This window comes from Pelodiscus sinensis, chromosome 5 (assembly GCF_049634645.1).
Source record: "Pelodiscus sinensis isolate JC-2024 chromosome 5, ASM4963464v1, whole genome shotgun sequence".
In the NCBI taxonomy this organism is placed as follows: Eukaryota; Metazoa; Chordata; order Testudines; family Trionychidae; genus Pelodiscus; species Pelodiscus sinensis.
In genome coordinates, this window is record NC_134715.1 from 19,520,796 (window position 1) to 19,538,124 (window position 17,329).

At 41.2% G+C, this 17,329-nt stretch overlaps 1 protein-coding gene across 11 annotated transcripts in view; it reads left to right on the forward strand.

Annotated features, from left to right (window-relative positions):
* PDLIM5 (PDZ and LIM domain 5) overlaps positions 1–17,329 on the forward strand; it is a 217,902-nt gene that overhangs the window by 129,079 nt on the left and 71,494 nt on the right. For 6 of the 11 annotated variants that reach the window (XM_075929618.1, XM_075929616.1, XM_075929622.1 and 3 more), the window contains 3 exons: positions 473–502; positions 4,843–4,947; positions 16,549–16,677. The exons of 1 other annotated variant lie outside the window; for it this stretch is intronic. In XM_075929618.1, the coding sequence (XP_075785733.1) occupies positions 473–502; positions 4,843–4,947; positions 16,549–16,677 (264 nt within the window). Of the gene's footprint in view, positions 1–472; positions 503–3,896; positions 4,032–4,842; positions 4,948–16,548; positions 16,678–17,329 lie in introns of all 11 variants that reach the window. 4 more of the 11 variants (XM_075929620.1, XM_075929621.1, XM_075929625.1 and 1 more) reach the window with 3 other exon arrangements.

Below are 17,329 nucleotides of genomic sequence, written 5' to 3' on the forward strand. Positions count from 1 at the left end.
GAGTCACTAACATTTGTACAATGAAGGCATGGGTACCCCTTCCCCCATCTGCCTTTAAAAAGCTTATATTACATCCTTTTGATTCCTTCCGGGATCTGCAGCAAGCTATAAAGTGGCTGATCTTTTTTGCTGTTACAAACTGAAGTATATGACACGAACTTGAATTCCTTCATTTAAATAAACTAATTGTCAGATTGTAACACCTATCGAAATACAAAAATCCAAATCTTAAAGGTTAATCATGGAGCAACATGAATTACTTTTAACTTGCATAGCACTTTGCATAAATTTTGTGTATATCAAACAGGTGGTTTAAATTGAAATAGAGCCCTTCCTTTTAACCAATTATTGCAGTGAGGTCACGTGCTAGAAACATAATATTCTGAAGTTTGCGTTTCCTCTTCAAAAGCATTACGTTGCCATATAAAAGCTCCTACAACTCAGCTCACTGTGTTTGTCATCTTATCTTTAGAGAGAGTCAAACAGAAAATGGAGACCTCAGGTAATGGCTAACTTGTCTTAACACTAACCGTCACTTGCATGTAAACGTAACCATATGCAATATAAAGAACTATTTCAAAATACAAATAAAGCTACAGAAGAATTCTCATCCAGAAGATGGTAGAATAAAAATGGTTATGTCTAATCATGGTTTGATTTGTTTTACATTAAAACCACATAATAACCTTTAAGGAAAATAATTCATTACAACAGTTCAGCTGCAGACAAAAATCTGTTAAATGGAAATGAACTATACTGGCAGTTCTGTCAAATTATATTTTATCTTTTGTTTAAAATACCTCAGTTTGTGTGTCACATTTTTACTACAACTAAGCACATTATTCATTGCACATGGAGCACATTGTAATGATTAGTTTGAACTGGGACATGTATGTTCAGACATAGGAATTTTAAGCACTGTATTAATGTTTTGGAGGTTTAAATCACTTTTTATGCTTGGGAGGGAGGGAAAGTTATTACAGATTTGTACGCAGCACAGTAAAAAATAAGTGTGATAAGAGGACTACTTTCAGGTACCTGTGAATGCATTCTTTGAGTGAAGATACGGTTTGACCTTCAATGTGTGTTTTTAAATGTTCATAGAAAGTGACAGTAGTTTCCTGTTAATATTTAATATTCCATTTTATTTATCTTGTTAGTATTTAGCTTTTAATAGAGCAAGTTGTAAGAACTGGAAAAGATGGCATTGCAATAATTTAAAACATAGACTTGTTTAGCAGGGGTGAAAATAAATATACAAACCCTATAAGTTTAAAAAATATCCTCATGGTATGCTCAATGATAAGTAATACCCAGATTCAAGAAGAATTTCCTAACGCCTAAAAATTTCCCAGAAACCTTGATTTACAAATTACGGGCCACCTGGAAATATATTATGATATGCCACTGTGTAAATATTTGGATGACACTTTATTAAAGCAATAGCTATTTGAGGGAAAAAATGTATTTAAGGCTGTTAAACAAATTTGTAGATAAGCAAAAATGCTGCATATTTTTTCATAATTAGAACCATATGTTTGGCCCTCTAGTGACTGTCCTTATATTAGTAGTTTAAAGTGTCCTCTCTCTCTTAAAAATATGGTTGGGAGGAGAGAGAATACTATTTTTACCTTATTTGGCTTAAAAAATGTAAAAGGGTTGAATAGTGTATTTCAACACACAGTTTTTCAGACTTCCTATATTAAATTACAAGTATGCAAACTAGCAACCAATCTCTTAATAAGATTTCTAATATTTTTCCTAAAACTATCTGTTGTTTTCCTTTCTGCCTCCATTTAGTCTGTTCCATCTTCACTAGCCAGCAAAGTCTCACTCCTGATGAGACTACATCTCAGATGAGGTTTAACCTGGGGCCATAAGACAGTGGGGCTTGACTCCCCCTCCCCCCCCTCCAACAGACCAGGCTTTTCTCGGGGACGCCTGTGGTAGAGCAGCTGGGGTGCTGCCGGTTGGTCCCACAGCGCCGCTCTCGGCGCTACTGGACCAACCCGGTAGCACCCCAGCTTCTCTGCCCCAGGCGTCCTGATTCAGCCGCTGCTGGTCAGACCAGGGAGACGCGGAGCAAAGCCGCGGAGGACCCGGGTGGGGGGGACCGCCAAGACGCACCGCGGTCCCCCCGCCCAGGTCCTCCGCGGCTTTGCTCCGCGTCTCCCTGGTCTGCTGTGGGGGGGGCGCAGCTAGTGAGGTCCCCCCAGCAGACTAGGGAGACGCGGAGCAGCTTTTCTCGCCCCTGAGGACGCGGGCAGCGGTACCGCGGCACTTCTGGGCGGTCCCGTCGCCTGCGTCCTCCGGGGCGAGAAAAGCCCCGTTCGTAAGTACGGATCCGACATAAGTCGGATCCGCGTAACTCTGGGACTGCCTGTAATCTCACCTTGGCAGTGAAGGAAACATTCTTTGCTGGCTCTGCTGCTGCTTCCCAGCATAATGCCCACAGCAGATCATAGTGGGGGGAAAAAATTAAAGCCTGGCCTTTCAACAGGGGTGGGAAAGTGGGGGTTGCTCAGCCTGCTTTAGGTGGAAGAGAAGGCCTCCATTGAACAGACATAAGCATACTCGGCTTCTGTTCAGGTCACCAGAGGTGGTGAGTGAGAATGGGTCAGTAGTCACATCTCTTTGCGTATGGAGCCACCTCCACGTAGTAAGTAGCTATCTTTCTAGCCCTTAAAAAGGACAACACCTTCTCCAACAAACCAAAGGGCCCTACCATTGAAGTCATTCTCTTATCAGATGCACCTGAAGATATTTTCTCACAGTATGTCCCAGTATGTGATCATGTCCAGGCATTTCCTCCCACTCACCTACACTTATGAGATTGTACTTGCAACATTACATACTTTCTTAATACCCCCCCCCCCCACACACACACACACACAATAAGTAAAAACTGTTGGGAGAAACACGAGACTGCTTTTATTTTTAAATGTGAAAATGTACCCTAATGCTTTACTCTGATTCCAACTATACATTTAACCTTCAGAAAGACTAACTTCCAGTCTGTGGTCCATGAGATGATCTAGCGGTAGCTAACTGATTCAAATCAGGCTTCAGAATACATTTTGTTCCTGTGAGATGGGAAAAATACTAAGTGTCCTGACTTTTTTTTATTAAAAAAAAAGACTGGCTGCACTATTTTGGAGGTAGGCCTAAAATTAACAGGCCTGGGCAAAGGAGATGTAATCAAAGAAGGGTGAAGAATTTCAAGAATTATGAATAAATTTCTGATAAATGTCCAAGCTTTTTAAATTTTCTCTAAAGCAAACTTCCAAATATTCTAAGTTTTTTCCATTCCTGTATGTGACTATGTTTATTACAAATACTTTACTTTTGCAGAAGGAAACAGTGATCGTGGAAAGTTCCAACCGAAGTAGAATACAGTACATAAAAAACACTTAACAATTTTTCCATAGAAGTATGCAAAGATTTTTTTTTTATTACAAGTCAATTAGTGATAAAGTAATTTTTCCTATTTTCAAGTATATTCTGGATCTCTTTGAAGTGGCACATAATTTTGGACATTAAAAAAAAATACCAAGTGACACCTGATGCATTGTTTTTGTGTTACTTTTATAAATGGAATATATTCAAGCCATCATTCTCTCCTTGTGCCTCTGTTTTTGTCAGTTTATTTGCTTAAAACTTAAGTTAAAATAGATCATAAGAATTGTGCTACTCCCAAATCCATGACATATTTTGAGTTGGTTATTGTTCAACTTTTAGTAATATTCAACAGATTTATGTATAGATTTTTCTGGATTTTTTAAAATGGGCAAATCCATATCCAGAGTGAAACAATGTCCCACTTTCGGTCAGTTCTGAATTTACATATCTCTATTCCAATAATATCTATGATTTTTTCTTTATGATTATCTGTAAAGCATGTCTGCAGTTCTACCTAATGAAATAGAAGCCCAGTATTCCTCTTTCAATTTAAATAAACATTCAGTAGCTACTCAGACTGTCAAGATATCAGCTGCATCAGAACCTTCGTCAACTCCCTTACCAGCAATAAGGTCTGCTTCTCTGTAATTGCTAAATCAGTTAAATACACTGATATCACTTAAGACTGCATGATACTAAAATAAAGAATACAGTCTCACATAGGTAGTCTTACTTGCTCAGAATTTGTGGAAGATAAATGTATTACGGTATGTTAACACGCTCACCTTATACCTCCCATAACTCCTATTTCCTGTTAATCAAAAAAAATTGCAATTAAAAATGTGATGTGCATTTTTCTTCAAACAAAATACTTTTGTTGCATTCAATGTCATGTTTGCAGTCACTTCAGGCATGTTTGGGAAGATGGCATAATGTGGAGAAAATGTTAAGAATGATATTTCAAGGTCCAGTCCCTTCTGAAATCCGGTAGCACCCAAACTACATGGCAGAGGTGTAGGCATAACCAAACAACTTACTCCACTACTTTTCTCAAATGAAGAAACCACAATGAAAGAATATAAAACACTTAGGTGAAAGCCAGATGAGAAATTCTGAGAATCTCTTTTAATATTTACTATATTTTTCTATCATGCTATGCAGAGTGACATTAAATATGTACGTCTCATCTTTGTAAATATAATAATTGGCCATCTACTGATTGTACAAGTAGCAATACACGTTTGAGTCTTCACAAAATTCATGAAAAGTCTCAAATTGTGCCTCATCTCAGATCTGACTTTGATTTTAACCCTCATTCCCATTCAAGATATTGGTATTTTTGGTCAGATTTTAACATATCTTTATAATGCTGTTTAGAGTAGATATCTTTTTTTGTGTTCGTTGAATTTTGTTACCTTTAATGAAATTCAAACTCTTCACTAGACCAGAATCAACTTCATTCAGTTCACCATTAGCCGAGTCTTCAGCTGTCATTGTTCCCTCTGCCAGACTTTCTGGATATGTTGTCTCAACTTCACCCCATGAGAGGTAAATAATTCACCAGTGGTGCCTTTCCTAATTAGAACATGAAAATCTATACTAGTCTTGTTCTCTCCCTCTCCCCCCCCCCTTTTTTTTGGACACCTATTTAAACTGGACATTAACAGTTTTCTGAGCATGGTAGGAAGAGGGAAAGAGAAGCAGAAGAATATTGATCAGGCCCATGAAAAAGCTCCATGGGTTCTAGTTAGAATAAGAAATAACATATGTAGCAAAACAATTCAGAAAGATCAATTTTGTCAGTAGGTGACCTTTCCCATGACCTGCTAAACTGATTAAAATGGAGTGTTAATGTGTAGGTTGAGAGTTAATTTAAATGTATTTCCCACTGAGGCAAGACTGTAGTAAATGTATTGAAAAATTATGGTGTCCTCTTACAGGAATGCTATACTATGTGGTGATGAAATGAGAGATGGCAAACTTCCAGTCACTGACCTTGGATACCTTCATTGGCACTTTTTAGACCATATTTTCTGTAGACTCTCTTTGGAGGTCATCTGTGGGTTTAGAAAGAGAAAATGAAATGTTTTTCCTTAAGGTGAATGTTACACTGCTGTATTGTATTTCATAAGCTAATAACGTGAGTGTGTGGCTATGTGTCTAATAAACACTAGTTTTCTGGAAGAGAAAACAAACACCAAACAAGGCCTGTTATTTTTTTGTCCTAACTTTATTCAGTAGAATTATTTTTGTTATCCATATAGTATGGACAGATTGATGCAGAAGGTGGCCAGATGGGTCAAAATGAGCCCTTTTCTTGGACAGTTTCACAGTTCCCATGGCCTGAGGTATAACTGTTCTTGACTCATAGAATCATAGATTACTAGGACTGGAAGGCACCTCGAGAGGTCATCGAGTCCAGTCCTCTGCTCTCATGGCAGGACCAAATACTGTCTAGACCATCTCTGATAGACATTTATCTAACCTACTCTTAAATATCTCCAGAGATGGGGATTCCACAAACCTCCCTGGGCAATTTATTCCAGTGTTTGACCACCCTGACAGTTAGGAACTTTTTCCTAATGTCCAACCTAAACCTCCCTTGCTGCAGTTTAAGCCCATTGCTTCTTGTTTTATCCTCAGAGGCCAAGGTGAACAAGTTTTCTCCCTCCTCCTTATGACACCCTTTTAGATACCTGAAAACGGCTATCATGTCCCCCCTGAGTCTTCTCTCTTGTAAACTAAACAAACCCAATTCTTTCAGCCTTCCTTCATAGGTCATTTTCTCTAGACCTTTAATCATTCTTGTTGCCCTTCTCTGGACCCTCTCCAATTTCTCCACATCTTTCTTGAAATGCGGTGCCCAGAACTGGACACAGTACTCCAGCTGAGGCCTAACCAACACAGAGTAGAGCGGAAGAATGACTTCTCTTGTCTTGCTCACAACACACCTGTTAATGCATCCCAGAATCATGTTTGCTTTTTTTGCAACAGCATCACACTGCTGACTCATATTCAGCTTGTGGTCCTCTGTAACCCCTAGATCCCTTTCTGCCGTACTCCTTCTTAGACAGTCACTTCCCATTCTGTCTGTGTATAGCTTCTATAGAATTGAAATTTTTACAAATGGCAGGGAATTAATTATGGAGGGAGCTGTCCTTTACACCTGGCTCTTACTACATTTAAACTGCAGAGCTGCAGTGAGGGTAGCACCTTCTCAGCTCCTTCCCTTAACGACTAATTGTGTAGTCAGTACAATTTGTGTCGACTAAATGATTACCCAGTTATCCGCCTCTTAACATCCTTAATCTGGAATGGGGATAGGCAATAATTTTCATAGGGGGACCATTCCATGAATTCTGATAAGTTATGAAGGGCTGGCTCGGGCTCTCGAAGTGTGGGGCATCAGGTGGAAGGGACAGGGCAGGAGGATAGAGAGAAAAAGTGCATGAGTGTGAGACACACATACATACTCTTTGTGTGAGAGGCAGATTTTGTGGCACAGAGACTGTGGGGGGGCACAGGTGTTACACTGAGAGAAATAGAACTAGCAGAATCTCTTGGGAGATAAGGCAATATGCCACGTTTATTGTGAAGGCAGAATACATATACTGTCCCTAGCTACTACAATTATCCACTACAGATGTACACACTCATATACACAGTTCTACAGATGGAATATAATTACCAGCCTCAGTTGCTCATGCTATTCCACTTGCCCGGTGGCCTAGAGATGAGGAGGAGACCTGGGTTGTGTCAGTGTGCCCAGTGCTCTCGGAGGATGACTGTAGAACTGAAAGACCCCAATTCTGTAGTTTTGGCACCCATCTTTTTATGTTTTAGTCAATAGATCTTGTCCTGTCTCACTGCTCCGGGGCACTATATGACCATGAGTCATCAGTAAATGACAGATGGGACTTGGATCTTTTTTTCGTAATGGGACTTTTGTGTATCTTTCTTGGGTGGTTTCTTTTACAGGCCTCATTCACATTGTTCTTTGGCCATCAACGTTGTGCTGGCAGCTGATCACCCAAACAAGCTGGCTTCAGAGACACACATTCACACTTTTAAAATCAGATTACATAGAAACACCTAACTTTAAACAGAGTTAAGGCAGTATAAAGTTTGAAATGGGGTTTCAGTTACAATATGGAGTCACTTTAGTTACAAAGTATTAACAATTTAAAATGGGTTTCAGTTACAGTATATAAAAAAAGTTATAAATAATGGATTATTCAAAGGCAATTCTTAATAGGTTTCTGACAAATTAATCCAAATCCCATTAATAAAAATAGGGCTGCAATTCATGAGATTACTTGTCCTATTGGTAGATATAATTCATTAAAAGGGTGACTTCATTTTTCAGCCCTACACAGAGACTGTGTGTGTGTGTGTGCGCGCGCGTGCGTGCGCGCACAGGCTGCTGCTGGATTAGTTTGAGAGACAGCACACTGTCTCTTTAAGACAGGGAAAACTGTTCTGCTCTGCTTTCTCCCTCCAGCAGAGGTGTGGGGGGGGTGTATATGGAATGGGCGAGTGTGTGTTTCTGAGAGAAAGCTGAAATATTAGAAACCGTGCACTGCCTCTTCAGCAGCAATGGGCAACCTAGGTTAGTGACTGGCCCTCATGAGTGGCTCCTTCAGCTCAGTGGGCTGCAAGATTTTTGGAACCCAAGATAGTCTCCCGGGATGGGGCAGTTTTGCTAACTGCACTTGTGTACTTAGAATTTGCGGAGTGTGTGAATTGAATCCTAGAAGCACTTTGATTGGATGTGGAGGAAGCACATGATTGTCACGGTGCTGACTCTTCAGGTGCCCTTGCTTGACATGTGTGTCACTTTAGTAGTACTGGTAGGAAAAAAAACTACTTGGATGGAAATCAGTGGAATCTGGCAACTGTGCGTGGGCAATGGTGAACAAAAACTCTTGCGGGCCACATGTAGAACCCCAATGGGCCGCAGGTTGCCCAGCACTGTTCTTAAGTCACTTACCATCCATGCCCCACTCTGTGTCTCCCCCTTCCTCCCCCTAGCTCTGCAGAGATGGTGTACAGGGGCAAGGGGACACCTTGACTTCAGCACACCCCCCCCCCCCCTTGTCATCCACCTCTCACTCTGCACAGGTAGTAGAAAGGTACTGAAGGCAGCGTGGCTACAGGACAGAGCAAGGTGGGGTGAGGGGCAGCTGAACACAGGGTGCGGACTGTAAGTATGCATGCTCTGCTAATCAGCTGGGCCTGATCTGGCTGGCAGGCCCTATTTTGCCCACTCCTGGTCTGGGCGTTGATGATTACATTTACCTCTAAAACAAATTAATATCCAATATTTTTGGATGAATCTTACACTTACTTTTGAATTTTAATAAGTTCTACCTTAGCTTAGCTCATAGAATCTGTTGGTCTCTCAATAACCACAGATTTTACCTCCTTTATCCCTTTTTTTTAAGCAACTGACTTGCTGATGTCATCTTTTATGCAATCTGTTAACACAGGGTTAGCAGCCATAAAATATGGTTTCCATTACTTGTCCTTCTGTCTATAACATGTCCATTTAACTGCGGTTCACGTACCACACATGTCAGATGATGTAGTTAAATGTTTTACTGAAATGAGCAGTTTGTTTTGTTCACTGTGTAACCTGAGCAAGTCACTCACGTTATTTGCTTCAGCTTACCCACAAATAAAATAAGTCTTCCCTCTGCATGGGATTTACACATTAAGAGCTTTTGTGTTCCTGCATGAAAGAGTATATTATGCTTATTGTTATGTGGAAATTATGCTTAATTTGTTTTAATTCTTATTTTGCCATAATGTTGGCTTTGCATTAAACTATTTTACTGAGGGATACTGAGTGCAAATATCCTGAGATTCTTCTACCCTTCTTTGGCATGACAGATTTTCTGACATAAATGGAAATTATTAGTCTTCACTGTAGATGTACAGATTGCAGTTAGATTCCCTGCCAATGTCCTCCTGGTGGGGGGAGCAGAAGTAAGTGCAGTGTGATCAAGATGTGCACTTTGATTTGTTCTGTTGTCCTTTTCTATCTGTTGGAGAGGATGGAATAGCCAAGGGTTAGGACACTTGCGTAGGAGTTGGGAGGCTGGCTTCAATTTCCTGTTCTCCAGGCTTCCTCTGACCTTGATTTCATAGCCTCTCTGAGTATATTTACACTGGAATAAAAAGTCCATATCACAGTCAGTCGTAGCTGACCCAGGTCACCTGACTCAGATTTGTAGTGCAGGCAGTGGGCTAAAAATGGTTGTGTAGATGTTTGGGTCAGGCTGGAGTCTGAATTCTGGAAGCCTGTCTTCATCCACAATACAGGCTTTGGTCCAAGCTCAAATGTCTACCCAACCAGTGGTAAGTGTATAATTAAATAACTAAGGTGCCTCTGGTTAGTAAAATGGCAACTGTATGCCTCCCAGAGGTGCTATCGGAATATACAAGATTGTGAAATTCTTTGAGGCTCTCCTAACGGAAAGCACTGTAGAAACACTATTTATTTTGCACTAAATACTAAACACCATGTTGTATTAATACCTTGGTCAAAGTATAGTACTACCACTGTCAAACATTTCACACAAGCTACAAAAATGCTGTTATTTGTAGCAGTCATAGTTTAAAGAAATAAAAATAGGTTCTTTGTATTCTCTGCTGTGACAGGAGGCTCTGGAAAGGAGCCTTTATTTATATTGTTATATTGTTTATTTACCTAATGGCAGCCCTTTTAAATATTTTAATTTTTATGCATCAAGTACATAAACCACTCTTAAATGATTTTTTACATATCTTTGGACCTTCATAATGGGGAAAGCTTCAGTACAGATTTTCAAAATTAACCAAAAAATAAATGAAATTAACAGAAAAATGTTCCAGTTGCTAAATCATAATAACTAGTCTTTGTTTCACTCCCTAATTTTTAAAGTCTCAGGCTCTAGCAGATGGCTATGGGGAGTAAATCCCTAAGGGAGACTTCTTCATATGAGAACCCTGTGCCTGGGAATAGTTTTACCCTAGCAGCAGACAAGTGTAACCTAGCCAATTCTGCCTGTTCCAAAGCAGACTCTCAAAAAGCAGTTATTGCATCTATCAGAGCTTTAAAGCTAATTACTGACCACCTGAATTGGACGTAGAAGTGACAAGAGAGCCACAGCAGAGATTTGAGGAGAGTCCTATGTTCTGAGAGCCCACCCCATTCTGCCACATTTTGCACCGCATGATGCTCGTGGCTAGTCTTGAAGTATAACACTGTAGGGAATCTGACAGATTTTTTACCTGAGGCCGAGGAAGCTACAAGTGTTACTTTTTCTTGAGGACAATATCGGAGCAGGTTTGCAGCCTCCAAGCCTGCCACAGTAGATAATAGTACCACTCCTGCAGCTGTCGGAGAGTCCAGAAATAATTATTTATCTAATTACACCTTTAGACTGATAGCAATTTTGTCAAAAGGTGAATGCACACCCCGAGTAACAGACAAAGATAGTATCATCTCAGCCTATACCTGTAGATCTTTCCTCCTACTGAAAAGCCAATACGAAGAGATGAATTTCAGGCAATTTACTCTCCATCCGCATGTATCAACCAGATTTAAGGAGATAAGACTAGACTATCAGCCCACCAAACAAACAAAATCGCCCTTTCCTTGTTATGTTGCAGGCTGCCTGTAAATCATAGTGACCCTTAGGGACCACATAAGGAAGTTGCTGTTAAGGTGCTGGTGAATGAATGATTCTCAAGAGCAGATGATGACTGTATTCTCCTTAGACCACAGACATTATGACTCAGTCACAACTGAGTAGCAGTCTTCCACAACTGAAGTTCCTCTTCAGTGTGGAACAACTGAAGTTCCTTTTCACTTAGGACAGCTGCAGCAGCATAGGATTCAAATAGTGGATGAGAATGGTGAATGAAAGAATGGGAGTCACGAGGGGGGAAAAAAACCCACAGGGGGTGCGTCTAGACCGGCAAGATTTTGCACAAAAGCAGCTGCTTTTGTGCAAAAACTTGCCAGCTGTCTACACTGGCCACTTGAATTTGCGCAAGAGAACTGATGTTCTAATGTAAGTATTCAGTGCTTCTTGCGCAAATACTTTGACACTCCCACTCAGCGATAAGCTCTCTTGCACAAGAATACTTACACAAGAGAGCCAGTGTAGACAGGCACCTTAATTTTTTGCACAAGAAAGCCCGATGGCTAAAATGGCCATTGGAGCTTTCTTGCGCAAAAGCACGTCTATACTGGGCACAGATGCTTTTGCGCAAAAGCATCCGTGCCAATCTAGATGCTCTTTTGCGGAAATACTTTTAACAGAAAAACTTTTCCGTTAAAGGTATTTCTGCAAAATCATGCCAGTCTAGACGCAGCCTAACTGTACACTTAGATCAAAAGCTTCACGGGGTAGATGAGTTAGTCTGTAACAGGAAAAACTTAAAAAACAACAAATAGTGTAAAGACTAACAAAACATGTAGATGGTAACATGAGCTTTCGTGGGCACAACCCACTTCAGATGACCAGAGCGTTGGAAGTGCAGATCCAAGAATAAATAAGGGAAGGTGGGAGCAGCGGAGAAGGAAAAAAAATTGAAGGGGAAGAAGAAGAAAAAGACAGTGAGTAGATAAGCTTCAGAGGGATAGTGGAGTGAGTTTGTAACAGAAAAAACTTAAAAAACAGTCGTCTAGTAATTATTTAGTCTTTAAGATGCTACAAGAGGCTGATAAGAACCATTAGTTATTTTAAAAAATGATCCTATCCACCACTGTCTTGAGACTTAAGCTACAATTACAACAGCAAATTACTATTGCAAATGCTTTGTCTCAGTAGAACTGAATTGTTTCGAAGTGCTAGCGGTGGCTCAGCTTCCAGCAAATGAAAATGTGAATCCCATATCATACATTACCAATATGCCAAAATTGTACTATATTGCAGTCTTGCCTGTTAATCGAATTGCTTTAAAAGGAGTCCTTTCCTGGCACAGATCAAATTCAGAAAGCAGAGCTGCATTCCCTCAAAATACAAACCCTGGTGTAGGGATTGGAAGACCCATCCATCTAGGACTTTGGGGGATAAAATTGGCTTCCACATCTCAACAAAGCATCCCAGCCTGAGGTTTAATGTATATGGAAGGCTAAAATCCCTCTGTTGGCCTCTGGGAAGAGACACTCACTTCTTCCCATGGCTAGGTGGCTTGCATTTTTACAGGAAGTTGGTTATGCTGAAGTAGAGAATGGCACTATTCATTATTGCCTGCCTCTTTCACTTGTTGTAAGCCTCATACTTTTGCTGCAAACACTTAAAAATGGGTGTGGAAGGAGAGTTTTGTTCAAGGGGGGAGAGAGGGTTTGGGGTGGGGCAATTCAGTAGATATACTTATATATATTTTAATGTTTTCACAAGCATATAGTGCATTTGGCATGGTGACCTTTTTTGCACTTCTATAAGATCAAAATAAACTTTACTTTTACCTGTATTCATCGTATACTGATACACCCACAAGTTTTTAAATGGTGCCCTTTTTCAAACAGATGTTTGTTTTGAAAGATTTAGAGGAGGTAGTGAATAAATTGTTAGTGTTTTCACCTCTAGATAAAGGCAAAAGGTTGGACCCTCTCTAAACATGTAGCCAGATGAGTTTAGGGTTCACTTTTATGTTCATTTCTGGGTAGGGATATTAAAATGAGGTTAATTTACTAATTGAGTAATCGATAGAAATTTTTTTGACTACTCGATTAGTCAATAGGCAGCCAGTTCAGTCCCAGCTTGTGCCCTCCAGCTCCTACTGCATTTTAAATTGCAGAGCTGCAGCGGGGTTTGGTTCCAGACCTGGTGCTAGGTGGGACTAAGTCAGGCTGCCTGCCTGTCTGACCACTGGGTAGTTGGAACTCCTGTGGACAGAGGCTGCTTGGCAGGAGCATCCTCTGCCTTCCTCCTCCTCTCCCCCCGCAGCAGCGAAGGGGGAGCCGGTGGCACCACAGACACAGTGCTGGGGGGAATGGGCTTTTAAGCTAGGTTCCTCCAGCACCAGCTCCTGCTCCCCTCTTTGCCCCTGTCAGGGAGCAAGCCCCCCCCCATGCCTCAGTGCCCCCTGACTGTCCTCATCTAGCCCCTCTCAGGGCAAGTTACAGTCTGTATGGGTTGCTCATCATCAGCATTGTCTGTCTCAACTACCTTGTTTGCCGAGCTGGCATCATGATCCGGCTACAAATCCGGGATCTTGTCTCTGGCCCCTCTCCAGGGGAAGTCTTGGCTGGCCCTCTCCAGCCCTTGTTGGCTATCCCCCCTGGTCTCTCCCTCCTAGGAGCTCTGGCTTCTTCAGCATCCAACCCTCCACTGGCTCTCCCTCAAGCAAACTGTGCTCCTCCCTTTATAGCTGACAGCTGGGCTCTCCTGGCCACCTGGTCTTCTCTGAATATCTGGCAGCCGGGCTCTCATTAGCCTAACAGCCTCAGCTGGGTTCTTCAAGCCACCCTAAGGCTCAGGGCATAAGCCCTGGGCTTAAAGGCCCAGTGCAGGGCAGGTGCCTTGTCACAGCCCTGCTGCCTCTAATACAGAGGCAGCCAGGAGGTGGGGGAATGTGAGTAGTCAACTCAACTACCCGATAAGCCTAGGCTTATCGGGTAGTCAACTATTCCCTTACATCCCTATTTTTGGCACATACTAAGAAGCCTGTCTCTTAGGGTAGGGCAGATAAAACTGTCTTTCTCTCTTCAGCTTTTAGCATTCTCTCTTCTAAATGGGTGTGATTCTTGTTTTGGTGTGTATTCTGGCAGGAATTGATGATGGGGTTTTTGCTTTAATGAGATCAGAGGAAAAAGAGGATTATGGCAAGGGTTAACAGTAACAGCTTTTGGAAGCATTTATAATTTGATTCAATACAAGTTGAAACTCTTTAAGCTGGGACTCTGGTCCAGCAACATCCGTGGTCTGGCACAGATGTTTCAGGATAAGAGAGTCTCGGTGGAGGGAGCTATGCAGGTCTGGCAGGGTAGTAGGCTACTCGCAATGAGCTGTCAACAAGGCCACCCAGCGTGCGGCAGTGGAGCTACCCAACAGGGCTGAGAGGTCTGGCATATGGTAGTCTAGAGGGGCTGGGAGCCACAGCAGCGGTGACTGCCCGACTGGGTTGGCAGGGCAGCGGGGCTGGCCACAGGTGGGAGCTGGCAGGGTGGCCAGTGGGCTGGGCCAGGAAGGGGGGCAGTGGTAGGGGCCAGAAATGACCCCCCCCCCCGGTCTGGCAAAATCCCTCATCCGGGATCAGTGAGGTCCTGAGGTCCAATCTGTATTTCAGTTAGAGTAGTGCTGAGACTCTGGTTAGGCTTATGATAGGTATTGTAAAGAGATGGCTATTGTTCCTGCCCCTAAGCAGAGGCATATCTATCTGAGATGACATACTGAAGACATAATGCAGTGCCTCATTTGCTCTCTTATTTATTAAACTAGCAGTGTCATGAACCCCTTAAATAAGGGGAAACACATATCAATTCCCAATTTAGGAAGCTAAATATCCTAATGGTTACTGTGCTAGCTTGATCCAGAAGAAATTCTAGTATAGATAACTTCTAAAATGGCGGAGTAGGACGAATCCCTGGGACTCCAATCTTTGTGCATATAGCAAAACAATGTGGTGTACTGTTATAAAAGTAGCAGTGTCTGCTCCAGAAACATAGAGGAGATTAATTTGCTTTTCCATGGGGTAAGCTTGTAGTGGGGGGCAAATGCTGTGACTGTAGGAAAGGGCATGTAACTTAGCTGATGCTTGTTTATGGTTCCTATTCTTATGGAGCGTCGTGGGCATGCATTCTCAGGAGGCTAGAATATGCCAGCCTGAAACTGAACTAGTTTACAATAGGGATGTCAACATGTAGTTGACTACATGATTACCCGATAAGCTTGGGCTTATCCCTATGAAGGAAAAAAAAAATCCCAAACCTATTTGTTTGGTAGGGTCCAATCATGTATCACCTCATGCTTACAAGGAAAAGTAATCCAGAACACCCAGACAGTTCCTAATGTGAGCAGCTTTGTATTATTTCTGTGCATATTTTGGTAGAAGTAAGGGCACTTGAAAATAATGAACCACTTCTGGTGTTCTGTTGAATCAAGGTCATTGTTTTCATTAAGCTATGAAAGGGTGTTGTCTCAAATGCTCTGATACATCTTAAACTGATAGCCAAAAAAGGCTTATTTTCAAAACCATGAACATCAGAAGTTAATGAGCAATTGCTATATAAGCCATCGTGTGTGTGTGTGTGTGTGTGTGTGTGTGTGTGTATGTTTATACAGAAAGAGGCAATTCAAGGGTCAGTTAACTTAATTTCATCACTTATGTTCTGTGTTTATATTCTCTAAACTAGCATAGATCCTCATTTTCCTGTTACACTTTACTTTTTAAATGGGAAAGCTATTAGGTATTCTTAGTATTTGAAGTAGGCGTCCTTACTATATGGTATTAAAAAAGAATAGTCAAATCTTGATGTGCCCTTGCTATTTAGAAGGCAGCCTATAGTATACTCTGAAATAACTGTAATCTTCAGGGTTTTATTGGACACTTCCAAAAGTAGTAAAATAATTCCCTTTTCTAGCCAAATAAAGTAAAATAACCATTCTATAAGAAAAAAGTATACATCCGAATGTGACTGAAAAATTCCCTAAAAGAGGTATGTGATGTCAAACTATCTCTCCATTTAGGACCTGATACAGATTCCAGTAAAATCAGTGGAACTGTAGGCATTGAATTCAAGGCAGCTGTAGAAAATAATTGGAAATCCCCATGTCTGTCATTTAAAAAATGTGTGCATAGAACTGGGAAAATATTTTTTTTCTGTATTTTTAGTTGAGCCATTTCCTGGGTTGGTTGGGGGAAAAGAGGGAAAAATTGCATGAAGTGCCCACCCTCCTTCCAAAATCTGAAAATTGATCAAAATTTGTAAACCTACAAAACTTCATGTAAATGGGAAGGTGTGTGTAAACGGGTGGGGGGGGGTCTATGCACACACGTACTAGCAGAGTCTGTATGTTTTATTATTAATTTACAACCAAAGTAATTATTTTCCTTGGAGACTGTACACTTTGATTCTGGGGGAGGTGGAAGGATTATGTTTATTTTGTCTGCTTAGTATGCTACTTATATCTCTGCTTTCTTTTGCCTTAGAAAACTCTTGTTTGACAACCCTTTGGAGGCCTTACCTAAGTGTGCACCTCATCCACCTGCTATTGTTCAGGTTTTAAATATCAGTAGCCAGGTAGCCACACTGTCCAAAGTGGCATCTACTTACATTAGGTAGTGTTTATGTCACACCGTCTGTTGCAAGTATATCAGAAATTGTTGGAATTGTGACTTTTAAAATGTATACATTGATTTTGATGATCAATAAGTTGTTTGTAAGCTGCCACAGTTAAACCTTGGAAGAAGTTGCTGCCATGAAGAAGCAGTTGTGGCTGGTCCCGTTTTTCTTGCTGCATTTTATGTCAATCTGGAAGATAATACAGGTTGAACCTTTCTAGTCTGGTACCCTGGAGAGCTGACTGATACTGAACCAGAGAATTTGCTGAACAATAGGAGGTCACTATTGTCTAGCAGCATTATCAACACTTCCACTGCTTACTGGCCTCTTAGAAGCCATTTAGGGGTAAATTAGAGCTAAATAACAACACGGAACACTGGTGATAAGGACTATCAATCTTTATGGGACTGCAGGAAACTTGGCCAAAAACATGCCTCACCATGGATGTTGCTCGACCAGAGAGTGCCGGACTAGAGAGGTTCATCCTGTACAATAGAAGAGTCCCTGTGCTGTGCTGGCTTTTACCAGTCGCACCTTGTCACAAATAAAAGCCCCTGTTTGAAATAGCAGCTATTTTTTTTTATTATTAAATAAAGAATTCCAGTTGCAATGCTTCTGCATCTCTGGTCTAATAATAAAATACTTCCT